The following is a 21,247-nucleotide window of genomic DNA, read 5'->3' as shown; positions in this document are numbered from 1 at the left end:
TTGGAAATTTGACATCTTATGTATTTCTATAATGGGAGAGCTATTGATTGTCTTAAAGGAAAGAAATGAAAGCCAGCGTTTTTGAAGAGTAATTACCAGTTCCTTCCTTTACAAGAAAATGGTTTACAAAAACACCTACTGCACTGGTAAGCTGGGACCAACTTTTTGTTTGGTTGTTTTTTTCCAGGAAAAGAGGCTCAGTAGCATATGCATCCCAGAAGCCTTGGTTGCTCAATGCAACAGTGGAAGAGAATATCACGTTTGAAAGCTCTTTTAACAAACAGAGGTAACAGGTTCCAGCTCTGTTATGTGTTTTACTTCCCTTTTCCTTAAATATTGAGTTGTGTGGGTCAAGCATGGGTCCCCATCTCCCTCTAGTAACAAACATACTGCACCTGCCTCAGTGTGACAATCCCCCTTTGACCATGTTTTTTCTGAGTGTCTCACTTGAACTTAAGTGTACAAATGTTTTCATTTCCAAGAACCATGTTTGTCTAGCATGCAGTATTCCCACACCTAACTGGCTAGTTTAACTCACCTAGGCAGACATTAGATGTTTGGGAGTGGGAATGTTGTTTGTTAAGGATCCATGGGCTGCCTTTTTACTCAGTATAAATGCCCACCGAACATCCTAAAATATTTAGATGTCAATTGCTGACATTCCATCCCCCCCCTTCCTTAAAAGAAGTGGTTGACAATGTATTCACGTCATACACACGTTTTTTTCTGTCATCCTTGGATATTGAAACAAGAAACAAAGGCCCTGAGCATGAAAAAAATTAAATGGTAAAGAATAGCAATATGCCTTGGAAGAAGTTGTGTTTGTGTTTCCAGGGTTTAACTATTTAACATTTTTAATTGAGAAGCTGACCTAAGATCCTTTTTCTTAGCTGAAATATTATTTACTTACCTGTAATTGAAAGAGATCCCATTAGAACAATTAGTGGGTAACAAATATGTTTTCCACCGTGTGATTTTTCCAGCTGGTTAATTTTTGTTCCTCTGCAGGTAGGAAATGTGCTTCTTTAGCAGTATCTGTGTGGATTTTGCATTGCCTTTTGTGTTTCTGCAGGTACAAAGCAGTAATTGATGCTTGTTCCCTCCAGCCTGATATTGACATTCTCCCTCATGGAGACCAAACCCAGATTGGAGAGAGGGTCAGTAAACAGCTACAGGCTTCTATTTTTGTTTCAAATATAGAGAGGGGATTTTTATTATTTTGTGGCGTTCTTAAAATCTTACGGGTTATTTGGCAACAAAGGTAATCTTTTAGTTAAGTGTATGTTTGGGTCATTAGTCTGAAAAGCTCATTGCTCAGTAAACATGGAAACACTGTCATTTATGTGAGCTGCAATGATTTAAATGTGGTGCTATCAGAATGTTTGACTATTCTGCAGCTGCTATCGCCGATATCCTGACTTTACAGGGCATTTTTTGGTTTCTTTAGAAGTAACATAAAAATAAGTAATATATAGATTTTTTTTTTAGAGCCCCTTCATTTACAAAAGGGCAGGTGTTTAATCAGTAGCAAATGAAGCTTTATCACATCAGGGAAGACTAAGGAGTGACAGGAAAGGAAACAGAAGTCACAGATTTGTAAATAATTTACTCTAACATATACTGACACTGTCACAAACAAATAAAAGAACCCAACCCCCCCACCTCACCCCAATACACAAACCACCCACACACAGATAAATTAAGGATACATTTCCATGTCTAATCTCTGCACTGGCTACCATGTTAATTTTAAAAGGAATAGTTCCAAACCAGGCTCATTGTGTAGCCAAACAAATGTTTTTGACAGGGGAAGAAGAAGGTGGGATAGCATCTTTTGGCAGCAGTGCTGGCTTATGAGAGCTTAAGGTGTTTGTGAAACTACAGGTGGATCACAGGAAATTTAAGTAACTTAAAGCAGAGTGGTAGCAGGGGACTGAAGGACAGAAGTACAATAGCAACCAGGTAATGTCCATAATGTCCATGTCAGCATGGTTTGACCTCCCACCTAGCAGTTACTGATTACAAGTATATAATGAAGCTGATTTAGTATTACAACATAGAGTAAACTGAAAAAAATAGACCAGGGACACACAGCCAGACTCACAAGGCTAACTTTTCAGCAGAAGTGCAGTTTAGGCTGCCTGCAGAATATCTGTGCCACCTACAGCACTGTGTCACCACAATCATTCAGCATTTCCTGTCCCTCTGTATGGAGTACAGCCCCTTACGGAATGCTCTGGCTTCTCTAAAAGTTTGTGTCCTGTGTTCCCAGCTGGATTGCAGGCCCACACTTTTGAAAAGTTTCGCTGGGTTTCTTTGCCCAGAGAGTCTTCTATGGGTACTCCAATCAGAATATGAATATTCAGTTGATGCTTTTTTAACTGTCTGATTGTTTTTCTCCTGCTTATCTCCAGGGTATTAATCTGTCTGGAGGGCAGCGCCAACGTATCAGCGTGGCAAGAGCACTTTACCAGCAGACAAATGTTGTGTTCCTGGTGAGTAGGTGCCCTTATGTTTATGCTCCATGCAGAGGCACGAGATGCAAGCATTTAGAGTATTTCATGGGTCACACACCGAACATTGTGTTTCACTGAGCCAAGCCAAATGTGCACTGTTGATTTTGTATCTGTTGTTAGCTAGCCTGCAGGTAAGAAGCATTTTGTAAATGCTGCAGACAGACAGATAGGAAGGTATTACAAATTGAAAGGCTGATGTATGTGGAAAATTCTTTTTGACCCTTGTTTTTGCTTTGGTACTTAGAAATTTCATAGTCTCAGCTGTGTTAATGAAATTCCTAAGCTGTCTCAGGTCTAAAATTAAAGTTGTCTCGTGTCCGGGGCGTTTCGTTTCTGCGGCAAACTAAGCTGGTTTTCCACCTTCAACTGCATTTTGTATATCCTGTCCCAGCTTCAGCAGATGTGTTATGGAAAAAGGAGTGAGAGCAGGCTATAACAGCTTCATAAGGTGGGAAAACAGATGCATCCTACACACTCACAAGTAGTGAGCTTGATGGCTTTCCAATTTGGGACTTCCTTCTCTAGCTCAGTTTTCAAGGAGGTTTGAATCCAGATGTTATGACAGTGAGACATGAGTCACGTGGGATTAGAAAAGCTGTGCACATTAGGGGTCATCCCTAAAAGTCTGGGAGGTTACTTAGACCTTTCCCTGTAATTAGACTGATCATGATTGCTTGTTTTGTGTGTATTTTCAGGCAATGATCAGAGTGCAGCAGAGTAGAGAGCTTTTGGGCCAGGTGCTGCAAATCAGCAGATCCAGTCTTAGGCTGTAACTTGGTTTTGCCCCTTTTGTCCTTTTGTGAAGGACACCCCAATACCTCCTAATAGTAGCAGGTTCTCTTATGGTTTGCTAATTTAAAAACACCTACAAATCTTTTTTCCAGTTCCTAATACTTTAAGAAAATAATCAGAAATCCTTTATGTTAGTATTTGCAAATAGTCAGTTCTTTTAAAACTGATTTTGTGAACAAATGCTTATGAAGCTTCTCTCTCTCAAGCATGAATGTGATATTCATTAAACTGCTTGTGATAATTGCAGATGTGAGAAGAGGTCATGTGATCATTCATTGCATATTTTATTCTTAATTACATTCATTCACTGTTATATTTATTTGTTAGTCCGTATCAGCCTAGTCCTGTAGCATGAACTGAATCTTTTCAGGTGTCTTGTTATCAATGTATCATTATAATGCCTTAATGAGCAGCCGCCCTTGACTGCACGGTGCAGTCTTGTGTTCTGTGAGCTGGCAGTGCCCGTCCCCAGAGGTGCAGCGTCACATTTGAGGTGGCTGTGCACAGACCCAGGGCTCAGAATGACGTTTAGGGCTGACAGAAGGATGTTTAGGGCTGTGCTAGATTGGAAGAGTGCAGCAGCAAAGCTGACAACATAGGTTCTCATTCAGTGAGCTCACACAGTTGCATATATATTTCTGAGTAAATCATGCATCACAATTAAAAGTTACAGTGTTTCAAAAGCACTTTTTAGGTGCTTTATTTTATGGTGCTCTGATTTATTAAGATTTCAGTGATCGTATTTATCTTACTGTCGACTTTGGGTATATTTGGATTTGTAGAAGCATGAAAGCAACAACACTAAAGTGTCTAATACAGTCACGATAGAAATCATTGCTAAATTTAAGGGAATAAAAATTTAAGGGGATTTTCTAAAGCACTTGCCTCTTTCCTTATACCTCTCCCTAACTAACTGGTGGCAATGATGTCATTAGGAAAGCAGAATTAATTAAAATTCAACCCTACTTTATCAGCAATCGCTTGGAGAAAAACAAACAAACAAACAACAAAATTTGATTTTCAAGAAAGCCTGGGTTTAGTGTAATATATTAGTATGAAATAATAATACTAAATAAATCCTACAGCCAGTATCACTATTGGAAGCAGAAATATCAAATCACAAAGTTTGTGATTCCATATAAATAGGATTACGTAAACAAGTTCCCCAAAAGATGGAAAGATGGTACAGATTAGCTTATGACTAAATGAATTACCTATAATGCATTGATTCAATAAGACAACCTAGGTCATAAATCAAACATCTGAGCTGAGGCATTAAATGATCAGTATTGTTCCTTTTCGTGATTCTTTGTTAATAGAGTATTGATTTATGAATTAAAAAAAAAAAAAAAAAATCTGAAGGCTTATGTACGAAAGAAACTAAGATGACGTCCCTGGCCCTGGAGCAGTTATGCGACACCTGCCACAGGCGCACACTGGGGCATTTTCTCGAGCCCAACAGAAGCCGTGGGCTGATGTGGGCCATGAACACATCTTGGGGGGGGAGCAGGTTCTAGAAAGCCTTTCCAAAATCGTGGCATTACCATATGTCTGAGTGCTCACTGCAAAAAGACAGGTCAAGGTTCGGTGTTATGTAGTTTAAGAAAACCACTCCTCGGCACAATTTAGATCTTCTGATGGCTTCTTTTGCATGTCTGTATTGTTCTAATTAGTTTTACTGGTATTAAAATCTGTCAGTTCCCTTAAATCCCTGAAGTTGCGGCTCTAGAAGCTGACCCCTTATCTTCACGACAGGATGATCCATTTTCTGCACTGGATATCCACCTGAGTGATCATCTCATGCAAGAAGGGATCCTGAAAATGCTGCGGGAAGACAAGCGGACCATTGTGCTGGTAACTCACAAGCTGCAGTACTTACCCCATGCTGACTGGGTAAGAAAGCTCTTCCCGTTTTTTCTGAGGCAAGAACGTGGCACTACCATGTCTTGCTACAAATAATACTTTCATAGTTAATGAGAAGATACATAATAAAGATCTTTTCTAAATTAGCCAGTGAGTTAGGGGCCATAACTTTAAGATTCCCATCTTTGAACAGCTGAATAAGTTGCATTTTCATAGAGCTGATACTTAATACGCTTACGAAAGCAGGCTGCATTTAAAATAATATCGAGTATCCAACACACTAAGTTATACTGAAAATTTTTGCTCATTTTTTTTAATCTCAAAACAATGAAATGTTTGAGTAGCACATTTGACTTTGCTGGGATGTTACTAGGAATTTGTGCTGTCACAGAAGAAGGTTCATTTATGGATATCGAGGTACATGGAAATATAAGGAAAATCCCAGTGTTTCCTTGTTGTTAGTACTAATATATAATGTATCAAGAACATCTTTACCCTTTGTATATTGGTAAGGTTTTAAGAAATGTGTAGTGTTTGATTGTTTTGTTAGGTTTATTTGTTATATCCTGTAGTTTACAGGGAAAAAAATGGAGGTTTGTAATTGGAAATGTCAAAGATGAAGAAGGAAGTTTGGTTTCTCAGATTGCTTTTTTTTATTTCATTGGTCCACACTGGCCTTGCACTTAGTTCTGCTACGGTTATCCAGCATCCCAGATCTCCTTGCCCATGGTGATTGATGACTGCAGTTATACCTCCCAGCAGGACTTCTCTCTCTTCTGCAGCTTGCACTGACTACAGCAGCAGTTTACTGGTCTCAAGAAATAATCATATTTCAGCTGCTGCCTGTGCTTCATATTGGCTTGGTATAAAGCTGCAGAGAGACATTAATCTTGTTCTGACCATGTTTTTGGTGGGCAGCATTTGTCCTTTATGGTGTCTGCTGTGACCTTGTCCCTCAGTTGCACACCTTTGAGTTACTAATGTTCTCAACAGAGGTCTGGTTTTCTGGTTAGTGTCTTTCTGGATACAGTAATTTTCTGCCTTCTTCCTCTCTCTGTGAAGTCCATCTTAACTTCTTCTTTTTTATTGTTAACTATTTGCATTTTTTAAAAATATTCACAGTTATGGCCTTGTGTCAGTCAGTATAATCATTTTAATTTTCTTTGTGAATGTCAGACCCATTTCTAGATATTGGTGTTCTGGGAAGTGTGTGAATCTTTATTTATGTATTTTATATACTTCATTTTTATTATCTTCTATCTTTGGCCTCCTAAATTTTTGTAGCAAAACCATCAGAAGAATTCAAGGTCTAGTCCAATTACAGGTTTCCTGAATAAACTGACCACAAAAAAATCCTTGTTTGCTCCATTTTTACCTTTTCTCTGGTGTAAATTCTTAGCCAGAAGCAAAATAGATTATTTCCCCACACCCTACCCATGGAAATTTCTGAGCTTCCAGGTAGAGAGAAAAATAACTACTGCATTAACTATTTTTTAATGATGTCACGTGGGTTTGCAATCTGCACGCCTCATTTTGCAATTTCCTTGTCAAACCTAAAGTGAAGGGAGTTACACCGTGAATATAATGTAATTACACTGATACAAACCTGGAAACCATTTTCTTCAGACTTTGTCTTGCATATATAATTCCTTTCAAACTGCGTCCACAATTTATGCTTTTAAAGCTTTACGGATTCAAATTCCCTAGCTCTTCCTTATTAGTCTACAGTATCAAACAGAGGGAGCCAGCACGCTCATGTCTAATTGCCTGAATGAGGGCAAAACATCTGCACACAGTGTGTTCCTAAAAGCCTTTTTCCTTTTAGGAGGTAGGGGAACTCTAACATCTTATGTTGCTAATGGCCTGTATTTAGGAAGAGCTGTATGCCCCACTGTCTGCTGAGAGAGATCCCACTCTTCTTTCTAAAAAACAGCTTTCTTTCCTGAAAACAAGGAGTGCAGAAAGTTTCTGGGTTTTTGCAGCAAGCACCTTCAGTGAAGGGTAGAGTCAAGAGATAATGTCACTGTCTTTTCAGAAGACAGATTTGTTTGCAGAAATATTACTTATTTAAGAAAAGAGAAAATCCTGTCAAGGCACAGCAACGTAACTTTAAAATAAATAGGCCTACCTGGCTATTTATCTCACCACTTGTGTTTCTAACTTTTTAGATAATTGCAATGAAAGATGGTTACATCCAGAGAGAGGGAACACTCAAGGACATTCAGAAATCAGAGACTGAGCTTTTTGAGCACTGGAAGACGTTAATGAATCGACAAGACCAAGAGCTGGAAAAGGTTTCTGATGGGAAGGGCAATCAATATATACAAGAAAATGTGTCTTTTTTTTTGCTTAGGTTGAAAGCATTAGCAAGGGTTGGCATTCTGTGTGTGGTATCTAACTTAATATGAATGTCCTATTATTATTACCATTATTATTTATCTATTAAGATGAGTTCCTTCATCTGGACACCTCATACTTCCTTGATTCTGGTCTAATATTTTTGATAGGGAGCCCTATCAAAATATTCTTATCTAAGGAATATTAAATAGGACCAGTTTAGGAAAAGCATTGCTAATACTGGAAATTGTTTTTATTTGCCTGAATTTATTCATTTCATTGGGTAGAAGCTTTTCAGATGTGCTTATATCGAGATGTTTTGCCTTTTTATCCTATAACACAGGAAGAATGAGATATTAATCTTGGTTCTTATTAAGTCAGGGATAATTTTCAAAGTTAAGGTTCCAAAGAGGTTGGGACTGACAACCTGAAATTAATGATAGATATTTAATTTATGTCCTTCTGTTTTACACAGATGTAGCCAATCCTTCACTTATGGTTGCCTGCTGTGAGATTCTCACTTCTGTTTTTTACTGAATGGAAACAATTTTATCACAGCTAGTAATTTTTTTCCTCTGGTTGAAAATACATGAACTGTCTCTTTTTTAGGAAACCACTGTTGAGGAAAACCCTGTTTTGGAAAGAACAAATCTCCGGAGGACTATGTATTCCCGTGAAGCGCTACTGAAAGATGATGAAGAGGATGAAGGTAAAGGGCATCCTTTGAACCCATGGATAGTACATTACTGTTTCACAGTTAAATTGTATTAGAATGAATTAACATAATTCAAACTGGCAAGAAGACAAATCGTTTTCCATGTGGGTCATGATTTGTAAGAGTGATGTTTCCATTGCTTTTACCTCTGGACTACAGTGATGGCAGGCATTCACAAGTCATAGCTTCCTCCAAACTTCTGAGGTTTTTTCTTATATGTGAATATGATTTAATAATGAACAAAGAATAATATTAAAGTCAGTACTTTCAAACTGCAAAAACATAGTTCAAGAAATTGATCACCAAGTGCTGAGGTTTTTAGGATCTTTTTAGCATGCGTTACTACAAACTTTAGCAGGTTACTACATGCATGCCTGAGCAGGTACTTTCACCTTAAAGCCACTCTTTATCCTGTATTGTAAGACCTGGTTTGTAGCTGTCACTTGCCACGAATAAGTCAATGTGGCTGTACCTTTTTTCTTGCACGCTACAGAAGAAGTAACAGAAAGTGATGATGAAGACAACTTGTCTTCTGTGCTGCATCAGAGGGCAAAGATGCCCTGGAGAGCCTGTGGCAAGTACCTCAGCGCAGCAGGAATCCTCCTCCTGCCGCTGCTGGTCCTGTCCCAACTGCTGAAGCACACGGTGATGGTGGCCATCGACTACTGCCTGGCACTCTGGACCGAGGCTGTCATCACTAACAAGCTGGAACCAGAGATGAAAAACTGCTCTACGTGCACGGTATGCAATGCCTCGTTCACCTTTCTCTTACGATTTAACTGGTGGTGTTCTCCCACAGTCAACCTCCACTCCAGGATTTGTATGTGGTGCACTTAATTTCTAGTAAAAGAGCCACCCCAGAGTATTTTGAAGCTCAATACATTTTTGGGTACACAGTGCAATAAAACTAAAGGTTAAGTTTGGTGTGTTGTCCTCACTCTGCTAAATTTGTTGTATTTTCGTCACGTAACTGATATATCTAAACCTTGGTCTCTAAAATAATTTTGATATCATAGTTCTTTTTTATTTTTCCTGTACTGTTGCATTATAGTATTCTGTGATTTTAAATTTCTGATTAATCTCTTATTTTTATGCAAACCCTTCCCTCTCCAAAGGATAAAAAATTGTGAGTTAAGATGGGTAAAAATCATGGACAGTTTAATTTAGGGAGGAAAAAGGATTTACTTCTTATGTTTTCTCGGTCTTGTGCTTGTGTGCTTACAATAAATTTTAAATGTAATTTAAAGTGAATAATTGTGTTACTCTCTACTTCTTAGGATTTCGACCATTCTCCATATTCTAAAGTCTTCAGCATTCTCTGCTGCCTTGGCATCGTATTATGTCTTATCACGTCAATAGCAGTGGAGTGGACTGGTTTGAAAGTCACCAAAAAGCTACACTCTGCTTTACTAAATAAAATTATCTTGGCTCCAATGAGGTATTTCTCTGATTGTTATACAAATTGTATTGCAGTGATTTTGTCTTCTTTACTTCAAGACAGTCTTCTAAGTACAGTTTTTATTCAGAAGTAAACTGTGCATCACATTTTTTTAATATATCATTGAAAATCACCAGGTATCGAATTCCTGAGTAGTTGTTGAAAATGGTATACCCAGGCTGCTTGAGTTCCTAGACACGGAGACAAATGTCTCTCCTGGCTGACTGTGACTTCAGAGATTTACTTCCTTGACTGTTTAATTTCTCTTTGCTGTTTTAATTAGGGAGAAAACACAATTATTGATCAATATGTTGTACAGTAAATTCATAGCCTGCATCATCAGCCTAATCACTGGAAATATTTACTATCAGGCAGCAATTGTGCAAGTCTATGAAAGTTAATGAGTTTAGACAAGTGTCATTACCGGCATCGTTAGAGGACACTGGGATGCACAGATACCACTGAAGGCCTTTGCTGTCCTCCAGAAGTTTTCTTTCCTGTGCATGAAAGGAAAGTTGCAGCTTTATTCAAACCTGCAGCTCTTACTGACCATTAGGAAAAATACCATCTTATTTCTCTGCTAACTGTATTTGACCCAGAAATCACAAAGAAATAACATACATGGAAAACCTCACTTCCCCCCCTCCCCCCCAAGATAGAATTAGACTTCAGGTTCAACATGAGTTATGGAACAGTCAAAAATTACAGAGCAATAATTTAGTTTGCATTTTGCATATCCTAATATGCAAATATCCTTTTAATATATTATTCCAACAGATGTTCTTAGTTATGCATTTCTGTTCCCATAAAAATGCAAGGCACTGCATTTTAACTTGTTTTTGCATTTTTCATGAATTGGAGGAGCCTCAAATCAAAATCTGAAAGGATTTTTTCAAGTGCAATCATGTGATGTGCACAGCTTAGGCAGTAGAGGGAGCTGAGGGTGTGCTTGCAGTTGTAGGTTTCTTGTAGGTTCTAGGTAGTTGGGTTCATGCTTGTGGTTGTACATTCCAGACTCTTATTTTATTGGAAAGCCATGGTTACTGGGAAGAATAAGAAATTTTACTGTGGCTGTCAATTTATTTGCTTGTTACTGTGATATAGTACCAAACTTAAGTAAGACAAAAAAATAAACCAAACCAGTTCTAATATCAGGATTGCAATCTTTGCTGTTCCTTGTGGCATTTTAGGTTTTTTGAAACAACACCTCTGGGAAGTATATTGAACAGATTTTCAGCTGACTGCAATACCATTGACCAGGTACTGAATAAATATATTCAAGCTCCCAAGTTATTCTGTCTTTCTCGATCTGAAAGACTGGATTTTCATTTATTAGAGACTTAATTAGATGAAGCTCACTGATTAACTATACTTTTGACTATATCAGTTTGCATTATGATTTTCTCAGTTCTGAATGAGTTCCTCATCTTAAATGCACATTGAAAAAAACATTTATTTTATTAAGATGACTGTATGGAAAGGGGAAGTGAAATTAGGTCCATAGTGATATCCCCAAATTAAAGAGTATCTACTTTTTTTTTTTGAAAGTGGGTAAACACATTCATTTTACAATATGAGCAAATGAAATGAGAAAAAGGCAAATGTTATTGCCTCAAATAGAAATTATTGAAATTCAAATTATCGTTATTTACTCCAGACTGCACTGCCAGTTCATAGGATTGATGCAGGTGCTAAAATTGTCTCTTGCATCCATCTGTAATTGTCTGACATGAGGATTGTGCTCCACAGTACAGACATGTGAAGCAGCCCCACAGAAATGCCTTCAGGTGTTCCCAAAGCCCAGCAGTAAATTCAACAGCAGACCTGTACGCTTAGTGCTTCAAATCCTCAAAAATTTTATTCCTTGTGCAAGTGGGAGAAAGGAAAATGAAATAACGATGGTTTAAACTTGGTATGTTATGGAAGTTTCTGTGTGGTTTTTCTTCTTTATCCAGCACATTCCAGCTACCCTGGAGTGCTTGAGTCGTTCCACTTTGCTGTGTGTCTCTGCTCTTGCTGTCATCTCGTACGTCACACCAATGTTCCTCATTGCCCTCGTTCCCCTTGCAATCATGTGCTACTTCATCCAGAAGTACTTCCGAGTGGCCTCACGGTAAGAGCACAAACCAGCATCGCTCTGGCAATAGAAACATCTGCAGTGCATACAGTGCATTGCAGAATTACAGTGCAGAGAAACTTTGTGTTTAAATCTGGTTCTGTCAAAACCACGTTCCTGTCTGAAAGTGGGACAAATCCACTATAGTGTCATTTTACAAGTGTCTTTGTTGGCAGCTCTTCAAGAGCTCAAGCTCTGCCAGAATTTCTGGGAGGCGTGCAGAGCCTTTGTGCACGATTGAAGTTTTTTGGAGTTCACAAAACCCAGTTGGATTCTGTTGCCCCCAAGGGTTGGAATCTGGGCATGTCCAAGAAAATGTGGGGACAGAACTGGGAAACTGATGTCTGCCTGTCCAGGTGGAAGTGGAAATCTGTAAAGCCAGGGAGAGGCTGCAGAATACAGTATAACCACGGTGGTACAGCTGACCATTAAGAATCCAACATCCACAAGCAACCTCTCATGTTCTGAGTGCCTTGTAGTTTTTAACAAGGTGAAAAATTTTAACCATATCTGTGACTTTTCTCCTTCTAAGGTCAAACAGCTTTCCCCTCGTGACACTCAAAAAGCGTCTGCAGCAATGCAAAAATATGCATATCCCTTCATGGATGCACAGATTGAGAGGGAGTCTGCAACCAATTTACTTCCTGCTGGAAGAAATTGAGACTAGATAGAATTTCACCCTACATGTGCTTTTACTGATATGATAACTAAATATGACATTGAGAAGTGCAACCTAATGTGCTCTCATTTACTCTATTGAGTGTATGAGTTATACTGTTAGCTCAGTGAGAAGTTATGCTGTCATCTGGGGATGCCTTTTGCCTTCTGCTTAACTCAAGCTCTTATTTGCAGCATCCCATCAAATTTGTATTCAGCATAAAGCCAGAATGGTGTTTAAATCAATAAACAATGGAGTATAACAAACAGGAATATAGAAGGGAGGGAAGGCAGTGAAGGGAAAATGCCATTCAGAACTCCAGCTAGTTCAGTGTTAAAAGAAAAATCTTCCCGGGGACTTCGTTCCCTGCTTGGGGACATGTGGCACTGCTTTGCAATTTATCTAAACCTTATGTTTATGATTATTGTGATGATATTCCCTTTCACTCCCTGGGCCTGGTTCAAGAGAATAACTGCACAACAAAACTGGCTTTTTACAAAATTCTTTTCATAACTCTCTCCAGGGACCTGCAGCAGCTAGATGACAGCACTCAGCTACCATTGCTCTCCCATTTTTCGGAGACTGTTGAAGGTCTTACCACCATCCGAGCCTTCAGGTATAGTTTTTTTAAGAAATATACATAACCTCACTGTTGAATATTTATCTCTGATGCTGTTCTGCAATTGTGCAGTTATAAGGAATTGTTACTGGGATCACCTGGGAAATCCAGAGCCCCCAAAACATGGGTAACGGTTCCACTAAAGCATTGAAGAACTTTCAGTATTTTGCATTTGAAGGAGTTACTGGTGAAAAACAAGTTAATGTGTGTCATTCGCCCTGTGTCTACTGTCCAGACACTTGTATGCAGCCTGAAAAAAGACTTGTGATCAAATGTGATTTAAGAAGCTAAATTAGCTTGCAATTACCACAGCATGTGCTGTGGCAGACTATGGGCTTGGACAATTTCCATGACATAACTAATATGCACCAACTTGTTACGCCAGAGCAATCTGTGTATGAGTTGATATCCTGGTAAGATAAACTGTGCTTGTGCTTGACTTCAGAGGATACAGTAGCACCCCACATTATTTTTCAGGTTGCTAGCTGAAAAGGTGTGTGTTTGTACTGATTTTGTAGATACAAAAGCTGGAGACAAAGTGTTTCTTTGCCTCCTTTGGTTCATTTTTCCGTCCACATAAGCTCACAGGAGAACAGCCCAGGAATACCTGATAATGTGCCTCAGTCGTGTATCTGTGGTACAAAATTGGAAGTCATGCTGATACTTCAGAGGTACCAATAAAAGTACTGCTGAGCTTACCAGCTGCTTTCCCTGCACTAGGGCTATTCTTGTCTTCTCCCAGTTGACTCAGACGCAGTCAACTGTTTTCCACACCCATCTCATCTAGACAATGTCTGTGGGTTTTTTCAGTTAATTGTTACTGTAACCCTTCTATCTTTGGAACTCTAGAGCTTATTTCTCCTAAGCTGTAATTTTAATTTTATAATAGAAGTAATGCACAAAGTTAACTTTTTCTTAAAAACTGTTTTAGATAGGACATAAACAGCTAAATGAAAGAACAACCAATTTAAGATTGACTGAAGGTAGCTTCCCCAAGAGTGGTAGAAAAGCATAGTGTTTTCCATTATTAATTACTGTTATTGAGTATTTAATCCATTAAGTGCCAGCAGTGTTCTCAAGTTTGTAGCTATGTCCATGTTAAATTTTCTGGAAAATCAATTTCTCTTTCAATTGTTGCTTTTCTCGTTTATCCATATGTTCTTCTACTTGACCAAGAGGATCTTTAGAGTATTATGGCTGTATATTTTCTGTTGTTGATACAGAAAATAGTGTTTATTGCCATCTAGCTAATATTTTCAGTCTTTTAGAACATTCCCTCTTGATTCTTCCTGTCACTTTGGAATGAATTCCTCTGTCAAAGAATTGTGTTTGGTGCCTCCTTTTTCTTAAATCCTGTATTAACTGATGTGTCTCTGACCCAGCCAGCCATGTGCCTTCAGTAAGTTCTGTATTCCATCTGCCTGCCAGCCTCCTGCATCAGCTGGTAACCCAGCTATTTTTAGGACTGTGTAGCTTTTCAGCTGCCTAACATATTAGCGGGAGTGGAGTTTAGACTTGCTAGCGTGAGCATCCCTAAAAATAACACTAATTCAGGAATCTAGTCATTCTGTTACGAGGTGCCAGTTGTTCCCAAAGTGTCCTTACCCTTGGTAACTCTCTGTCCTGGATTTACTCAAAACGCATAAGGAAAGAAATATTTAAAAAGTCCAGAGGGAGATCAGAAGGACAGCTACTGCTGCACCTACAGATGCACCTTCAGCAGATGCCCTGGCCTGATTTAGTTTGCCGTTTGACACTTCAGATAACGTTGGTGCTAAATAAGCAAAAAAATGTAAATGTGAAGGCTTCTGCAAAGACTGGTCTGTTTTCTGGAAGGCCTGGTAATCTGGGGACAGTTTCTGAAGAGAAATTCTGATATCTCTGGAGTGCTCCAGCAACAGCGGTAACTCTGTTGGGATTCTCATTCCACGTGCACACGCGCGACTGACTCATGATGCGTAGCTAACATCTTCTGAGTGTATCTGCATCACAAAATTCTTCATGGTATTGACATGTGAAAGTTAAGTGTGACTGAATTGGTTCCAGAAGCAGCACAGCCACTTCTGTATGGTAGGGCACTGAGGGTAATGAGCCCTGAGGAGAGACGAGGCTTTACCAGCTCTGACACGGTGACACAAATGCCTGCTTTCAGGAACAACCATCTAGGCAGTGCAAACACACCCACATGCTCCGAGCCAGCCCAGATCCTGGGCTGCATCCAAAACAGCCTGGCCAGGTGGAGAGAGGTGACTCTGCCTCTCTACTCCACTCTGGTGAGTAGAGGGGCAAAATCATCTGGAGTACTGCATCCTACCTGGAGAACTGCATCCAGCTCTGGGGTCCCCAGCACAGGATAGACATCTACCTCTTGGAATAAGTCCAGAGAAGGGCCACCAAGTGGATTAGAGGGATGGAGCACCTCTCCTGTGAGAGAATTGTGTTTTTTCAGCCTGGAGAAGAGGCAATTTTGGGGTGACCTCATTGCAGCCTTTCAGTGGTTGAAGGAGCCCACAAGAAAGGTGGAGAGAGACCATTTACAAGGGCATGGAGTGACAGGACAAAGGGGAATCATTTCAATCGGAGAGTAGCTTTAGATTAGGTATTAGGAAAAAAAATCTTTACTGTGAGGGTAGTGAGGCACTGGAACAGGTTGCCCAGAAGTGTTCAAGACCAGGTTGGATGGAGCTCTGAGGAACTTGGTCTAGTGAAAGGTGTCAGAGGAGTTGACACTAGAGGATCTTTAAGGTCCCTTCTAACCCAGGCCATTCTATGCTTCCCCACTGCACACAACAGATTCTTATGTCTTGGCACATGGCTAAGTTGTGAACAGCTAAATTATTTGCACTAAAAGGCACATATTTCTTATCCTCAAAAACATAAATGATTTATGTAAAGTTGTAACTTTATTATACTGTACTCGGAAAAAATATTAAAGTACTCTGCAGTAAACAAATTTGAAAGCTTCTCCGAGCCATGTACTTCATACTTAGACATTGTCCTATTTTTTCATATCAGTATAAGGAGAGCTGAGTAGTGCTTGTTGCAGCCATAATAGCTAAAGGATATAAATGGGATCAAGTTTCATAGGGAGACATGAGAAGTTTGTTAAACTTGCTAATGTAATAAAGGGAGGAAGAAAGCAAGCAAACTAAATCTTCAGGCCTTCAAACTTCTGTTACTACCCTGGAAAAGACTCTTGTGCCAGACTTGTTTACTATAAACCACGAACTGTTGATACACTTTAACATTACATGAATTTATATAAAAATAAATATGCCCAGGTAAAAGGGGTGACTGGGTGACTTGTGGGCTTGCCCCAATCTAATCAGGTGAAGCAGGGAATCATCTTCCACACATGCTGAATTCAGGGTAGATTTCATTGATGCAGCTATTTGGAGGAGTAGGTGTAGATCCAGTTTAAGAAACTGTAAACAGACCTATTTGCCATTAATCCTGTTTGGTATATTTGGTATATTGGTGGCTAATTCCTTGAGGGGAAGGGTTCTTTGCAGCCTGTTACTTTTTGTTGCACCATGTACTGGGACTTCTGGTTTTGATAGTGCTCTGCTTGTTTAGTGATAAGGACAAATATATTTGACTAATATGGGAGCTCTGTGACTGCAGGTACTTTGAGTTTATACTTACAAGTTGTTACAGTTCCTAGGCACTGCAGTAATACAAATTTTAAAACTTTAGCTTATATGATTGAGAAGAGAAACTGCATTCTGCAGCATTAATACTTTTTTTCACAAGTATTATTCTCTCATGACTGTTTTAATTTTTTTTAGGTTTAGATTTTTGTCTCTCACAATTACCATGTAATAAAATGCATTCAGAAAATGTCTAGTGGGATCTTGAAGTCCCATAGAGTTTCATCAATGCAATAACATTTATTTACTCATTAAGATACTGCACAAACATGTAGTGTAAAATATATGTCAAATATGAGTCTACAAATTATGTCAGACTGAACTATGGATATTCTCATTTAGATCCTGTGTCAAGCTGCCCGTAAGCATATGCCCCAGAAACTGAACTGTATTTTTTATTTTTCCAAGACTCCAAGGCATGTTTCCCTTGTTCTTTCTCTTTTCTTTCTTCATTCTTCTCTTTTCCTGTCTTTTATTTTCTTTCTTTCTTTTTCATTGCTTTTTTTTTTAGGTATGAAGCCAAATTTCGACAAAAACTTCTTGAATACACAGATTCCAACAACATTGCTTCCCTTTTCCTCACAGCTGCCAATCGCTGGCTGGAAGTTCGCATGGCAAGTACATTTATTACTGTGTGTACACAATGAATTATTGGCTTTGTTCCAGGTCATCTGATACATCCAACAGCCTCGTCTGGGTTTCAAAGCTATACCTTTGCCCTCTATGTCTCTCTGGGTGTAATGAGCACGTGCCAAACCCATCCTGGAAACTGACTGGAGTATGAATTTTCCCTGTAGCTTGCAGCTGTTTTTCCAAGACGAGAATAGTTTTTATGGGTCACATTGGCTCCTCTGTGTGTGAAGAGTGATCAGAGCTAGTTGAGCAGTGCAGCCAGCCAGGAGATGCCATTGTGGGACCATGTCAGTCGATGTCAGCAGGTCCCTGCCTCATGGCTCCCTAGGAATATTTCAACATCCTGGAAGCTCTCTGAATGAGCAGAAGGTTAGGTTTGTGCCTGTTTTGGGGTCATCTGAAGAATGCCAAAGATATTCTGTGGCCTGTTTCCTGCTCAGTAAAGTGACCTGGCATGAGAAATGGTTTATTAAAAATAATTCTCTAAGAAGCAAATCAAGGAATTTTATGTTGTGGATGTTGGTATCGGATTTTTAGATGCAGATGTAGTACTGCTGTTCTGGTAACGTGGACTCTGTTTATATGTAATAAATGTATGTTAATTCATCTTTCATGCCATTTTATCTGGCACCTGATGCTACTTAAATTCAGGTATTGAGTATGACTTAAATAAAGTGTTATTATCCTTTTACATGTTCAGGCCTAGACCACCCAAAGTCCCTAATTCTGATCAATGCCTATATCACTAAACAGTACAAACATAGACAAGTGACAGTTTCCCTCCTACAGGGTTTGTTCTCTAGTCTGTTACCTGATTTTACTCAAAAAACTGTCAGCATGAAGTCAAATCACCAGTGATTTAAAACTTGGAGCAGCAAAAGCCCATTATGGGTGGACACAGTCCAACTAACAGGTACATGTTGTGCAAGAACAGCTTGTTTGAACAAATATGGATGGTAGCAATTCAGCAGCAATAGCTGAGCCTACCAGCGGTTCATCATCGGCCACAGGGAGAGAGGATCTGCTCGCAGATGGGATCACGTGAACATTTCCCTCCTATCCCGGGTAACATCAGCTGCAAGGTTTCAACCACCTCCATTACATGCTTAAGACATCTGTGTTGACGTCTCCAGAAGAGGATTAGGAGTGTTGTTACAATAGCGTTTCCAAACAGCATGGCCTGACTAAAGGCGGTAAGAATGGTTTCCTAGGCAGGGTCTGTATGGAGTTACGTGGGGGTTTTGGCCTGTATTTCAAACTGTACAATGGCTTTGTTATTTGGTATTCAAAGTTATGAGAATGTTTTAATCCTTTGTAGACTTATAGTGATGGAGCTTATTCATATTCCTTCAGGAGTACATTGGAGCATGTGTGGTACTCATAGCAGCTGTCACTTCTATTACCAGTTGCCTCTATAATAAACTCACTTCAGGACTTGTAGGCTTGGGACTAACCTATGCTCTTATGGTAAGAATCTCGGGACCCTTTCTGTCTCTCCCAAACATTTTTTTGTAATTCTTCAGGGCACAAAGATGAACAGGAAGATTGAAGGTGTCTGTACATCTATAGTGGGTACTGTAACATCACTGAAACCGTGTGCTTACATCAGTTCACATTTAATGCTTGACATATTTGAGTGTGTGTTTCCTTCAGTTTTTGGATAAAATGCTCATCAAGGTGTTAGTTCAAATATGTCAACAAAACATGGCCAAGTTGTTTCATAATTTTTATATTGTCTTGCATTGTGAAGAATACATTTTCAATGCATCAATTGTAGTTATGCCCTGGCACATCGTTCTAGATTGTCAAACCTTATGTTACCAAAATGATGTCTTTTCACCTGTCTTAATTGTTTCCCCCTTTTTTTTCTGTGGGTGTGGATAGATCTCCATAGTACCAAAGTATCTGTGCACTGCAGTTAGGAAATTTAACCTTTAGTCATTGTTGCCTCCCTGTTGGTGTGCACCATACAGTTTGTTCACAACCTTCCACTTCCTGAGCATTCCTGTGTAGGAATATAAACTGCATGCTGGTCAAATGATGCAAACTACTAAAAATCTGGGATTTAGTCGTGTATTTGCTTTACATCAGGTGTCTAACTATCTGAATTGGATGGTTCGTAACCTGGCTGACATGGAGATCCAGCTGGGTGCAGTGAAAAGAATCAATGGCCTTCTCAAAACAGAAGCTGAAAATTACGAAGGGCTCCTTTGTAAGTGCAGTTTTGTGCAGCATGCAGAATAAGCTTACTGAAATTTTAATGATTTTGTAGTGTATTACCATGGAAAATGTGGTAAATCACTTAATGGACCAATTAATTTATTGCAAGAGGGTTGATTAATATTTTTTTTTCCCCTGCCGCTGTGCTCCTGGTACAGCTTCCTCACAGATTCCCCAGAACTGGCCAGACAGAGGGGAAATCCAAATCCAGAACCTCAGTGTCCGATATGACAGCAACTTAAAGCCCGTGCTAAAGCACGTCAATGCCCACATCTCACCTGGACAAAAGGTAAAGAACTGCAGTGATTCTGAGAAGCTCTTTAGACTGCCACATTACATACATCAGAGTTAAAAAAACATACCACAGAATGTTTTGATGACTGAATTACAATGTGGTTTTTTTTCTCTCAATAAATGTAGTGCACTAAAAAGGGGTCCTGGGGGATTGTTAGCCTGATATGTTTAAGCATACACAGCTCCCCTCAGTATTCCAGCGCCCTGCCTTCAGCAAACTGGGCCAAAAGAAGTGACAGTGAGTTCTTACTGTGCTAGACCTACTTTTCATCTTTCTCATGTGGCTCTCTTGCCTTTATCCCCATAATTACTGCTCTCCTATTGTTCCTGTATATAGACCTGGCCTCAATTTATCCTTAAATGCTCAGAGACTCCTAAAGATAAGAAGCAAATGTAGTGATTCTGTTATAGCCAGTTCAGTTTGACTGCCCTCTCAGAATGGCAAGAGTATCATGTGGATCAGAACAGCTTCTCCACCCACTCCTCTGAAGTGTCAAGTACAGACATTATCCATTTCCTCTTGCCTGATGTTCATCTGCTTTCTGTGTCACAGATTGGGATCTGCGGCCGAACAGGCAGTGGAAAATCCTCCTTCTCTCTTGCATTTTTCAGAATGGTTGACACTTTTGAGGGTAAGATAACACTTCTGTGTATCAGTCAAGCTTAGCACCTGAAAGTGCTTTGGTAGTCATCTTCTTAACATCAGCAGCTCTGAAGTGTGGGTTTTGAATCTGCAACACTTTCTGGCCCTGTTTAAATCCAATGTCATCTGTCACCTAACAGCTGTGCCATTCCTAAGCTGGATCAATAAAAATTCTACTTGACAGAAGCAAAAGTCCAAGAGTGACAGATGACAGCCTTTTGTGCCGTTAAATCACTATAGTGGAAGAAAACATAAAAGGGAAAAGTGTCCAAGCACAAAGAAAGCTCCATCCACAAGGCACAGATGGGATCCACTGGGCCCAAAAAAGTCAGCAACTGGGGACTGCAGTTTGGCCTGCTGCCTTGGAATTTCCTGCTGTATTTCCTGCTCTGTATCCATGTCCATGTGCCTCACGGAGTGCATCTCAAAAAGATGTTAGCCCATTTCCCAGCCACACCACCCACAGAGCCCTTATGCAGAGCCAGGCAGTTGTACTTGGAGATAAAATTTCATGGTGCCCGACAGTAATTTGGCTTTCTGAAACGCTTGTTGCCCCTGGTAATTAGTCCCTGATTAAAGTCAAGTCTGACCTGGTTGTTTGATAAATTATATTGATCAAGCAGTTAAGTAGTGTGTCTAATCATTCCTAAGATACTACAGGTATGCTCCGTTTTCCTTCCAGCTGAGGCTTAGTCTCTGGGCAGTTGTGTTTGCTGGTTAGCCAAAGTTAGTGAAGGGGATATGTGATACAAG

General features: G+C 39.6%; 1 protein-coding gene across 1 annotated transcript in view; it reads left to right on the top strand.

Annotated features, from left to right (window-relative positions):
• ABCC8 (ATP binding cassette subfamily C member 8) overlaps positions 1-21,247 on the top strand; it is an 81,245-nt gene that overhangs the window by 49,654 nt on the left and 10,344 nt on the right. The window contains exons 19-34 of the mRNA XM_027904384.1: positions 188-286; positions 1,073-1,157; positions 2,415-2,495; positions 5,064-5,201; positions 7,340-7,465; positions 8,118-8,217; positions 8,717-8,964; positions 9,501-9,661; positions 10,852-10,921; positions 11,617-11,774; positions 12,959-13,051; positions 17,216-17,318; positions 18,691-18,804; positions 19,429-19,549; positions 19,716-19,846; positions 20,405-20,483. Coding sequence (XP_027760185.1) covers positions 188-286; positions 1,073-1,157; positions 2,415-2,495; positions 5,064-5,201; positions 7,340-7,465; positions 8,118-8,217; positions 8,717-8,964; positions 9,501-9,661; positions 10,852-10,921; positions 11,617-11,774; positions 12,959-13,051; positions 17,216-17,318; positions 18,691-18,804; positions 19,429-19,549; positions 19,716-19,846; positions 20,405-20,483 — 1,907 coding nt within the window. The remainder of the gene's footprint in view (positions 1-187; positions 287-1,072; positions 1,158-2,414; positions 2,496-5,063; positions 5,202-7,339; positions 7,466-8,117; positions 8,218-8,716; positions 8,965-9,500; positions 9,662-10,851; positions 10,922-11,616; positions 11,775-12,958; positions 13,052-17,215; positions 17,319-18,690; positions 18,805-19,428; positions 19,550-19,715; positions 19,847-20,404; positions 20,484-21,247) is intronic.

Source organism: Empidonax traillii, unplaced genomic scaffold (genome assembly GCF_003031625.1).
Source record: "Empidonax traillii isolate 1590-97213 ecotype Southwest subspecies unplaced genomic scaffold, ASM303162v1 scaffold1050:size236492, whole genome shotgun sequence".
Taxonomy (NCBI): domain Eukaryota; kingdom Metazoa; phylum Chordata; class Aves; order Passeriformes; family Tyrannidae; genus Empidonax; species Empidonax traillii.
Note: the sequence above shows the minus strand (reverse complement) of the source record. Positions and strands in the feature narration are given on the sequence as shown.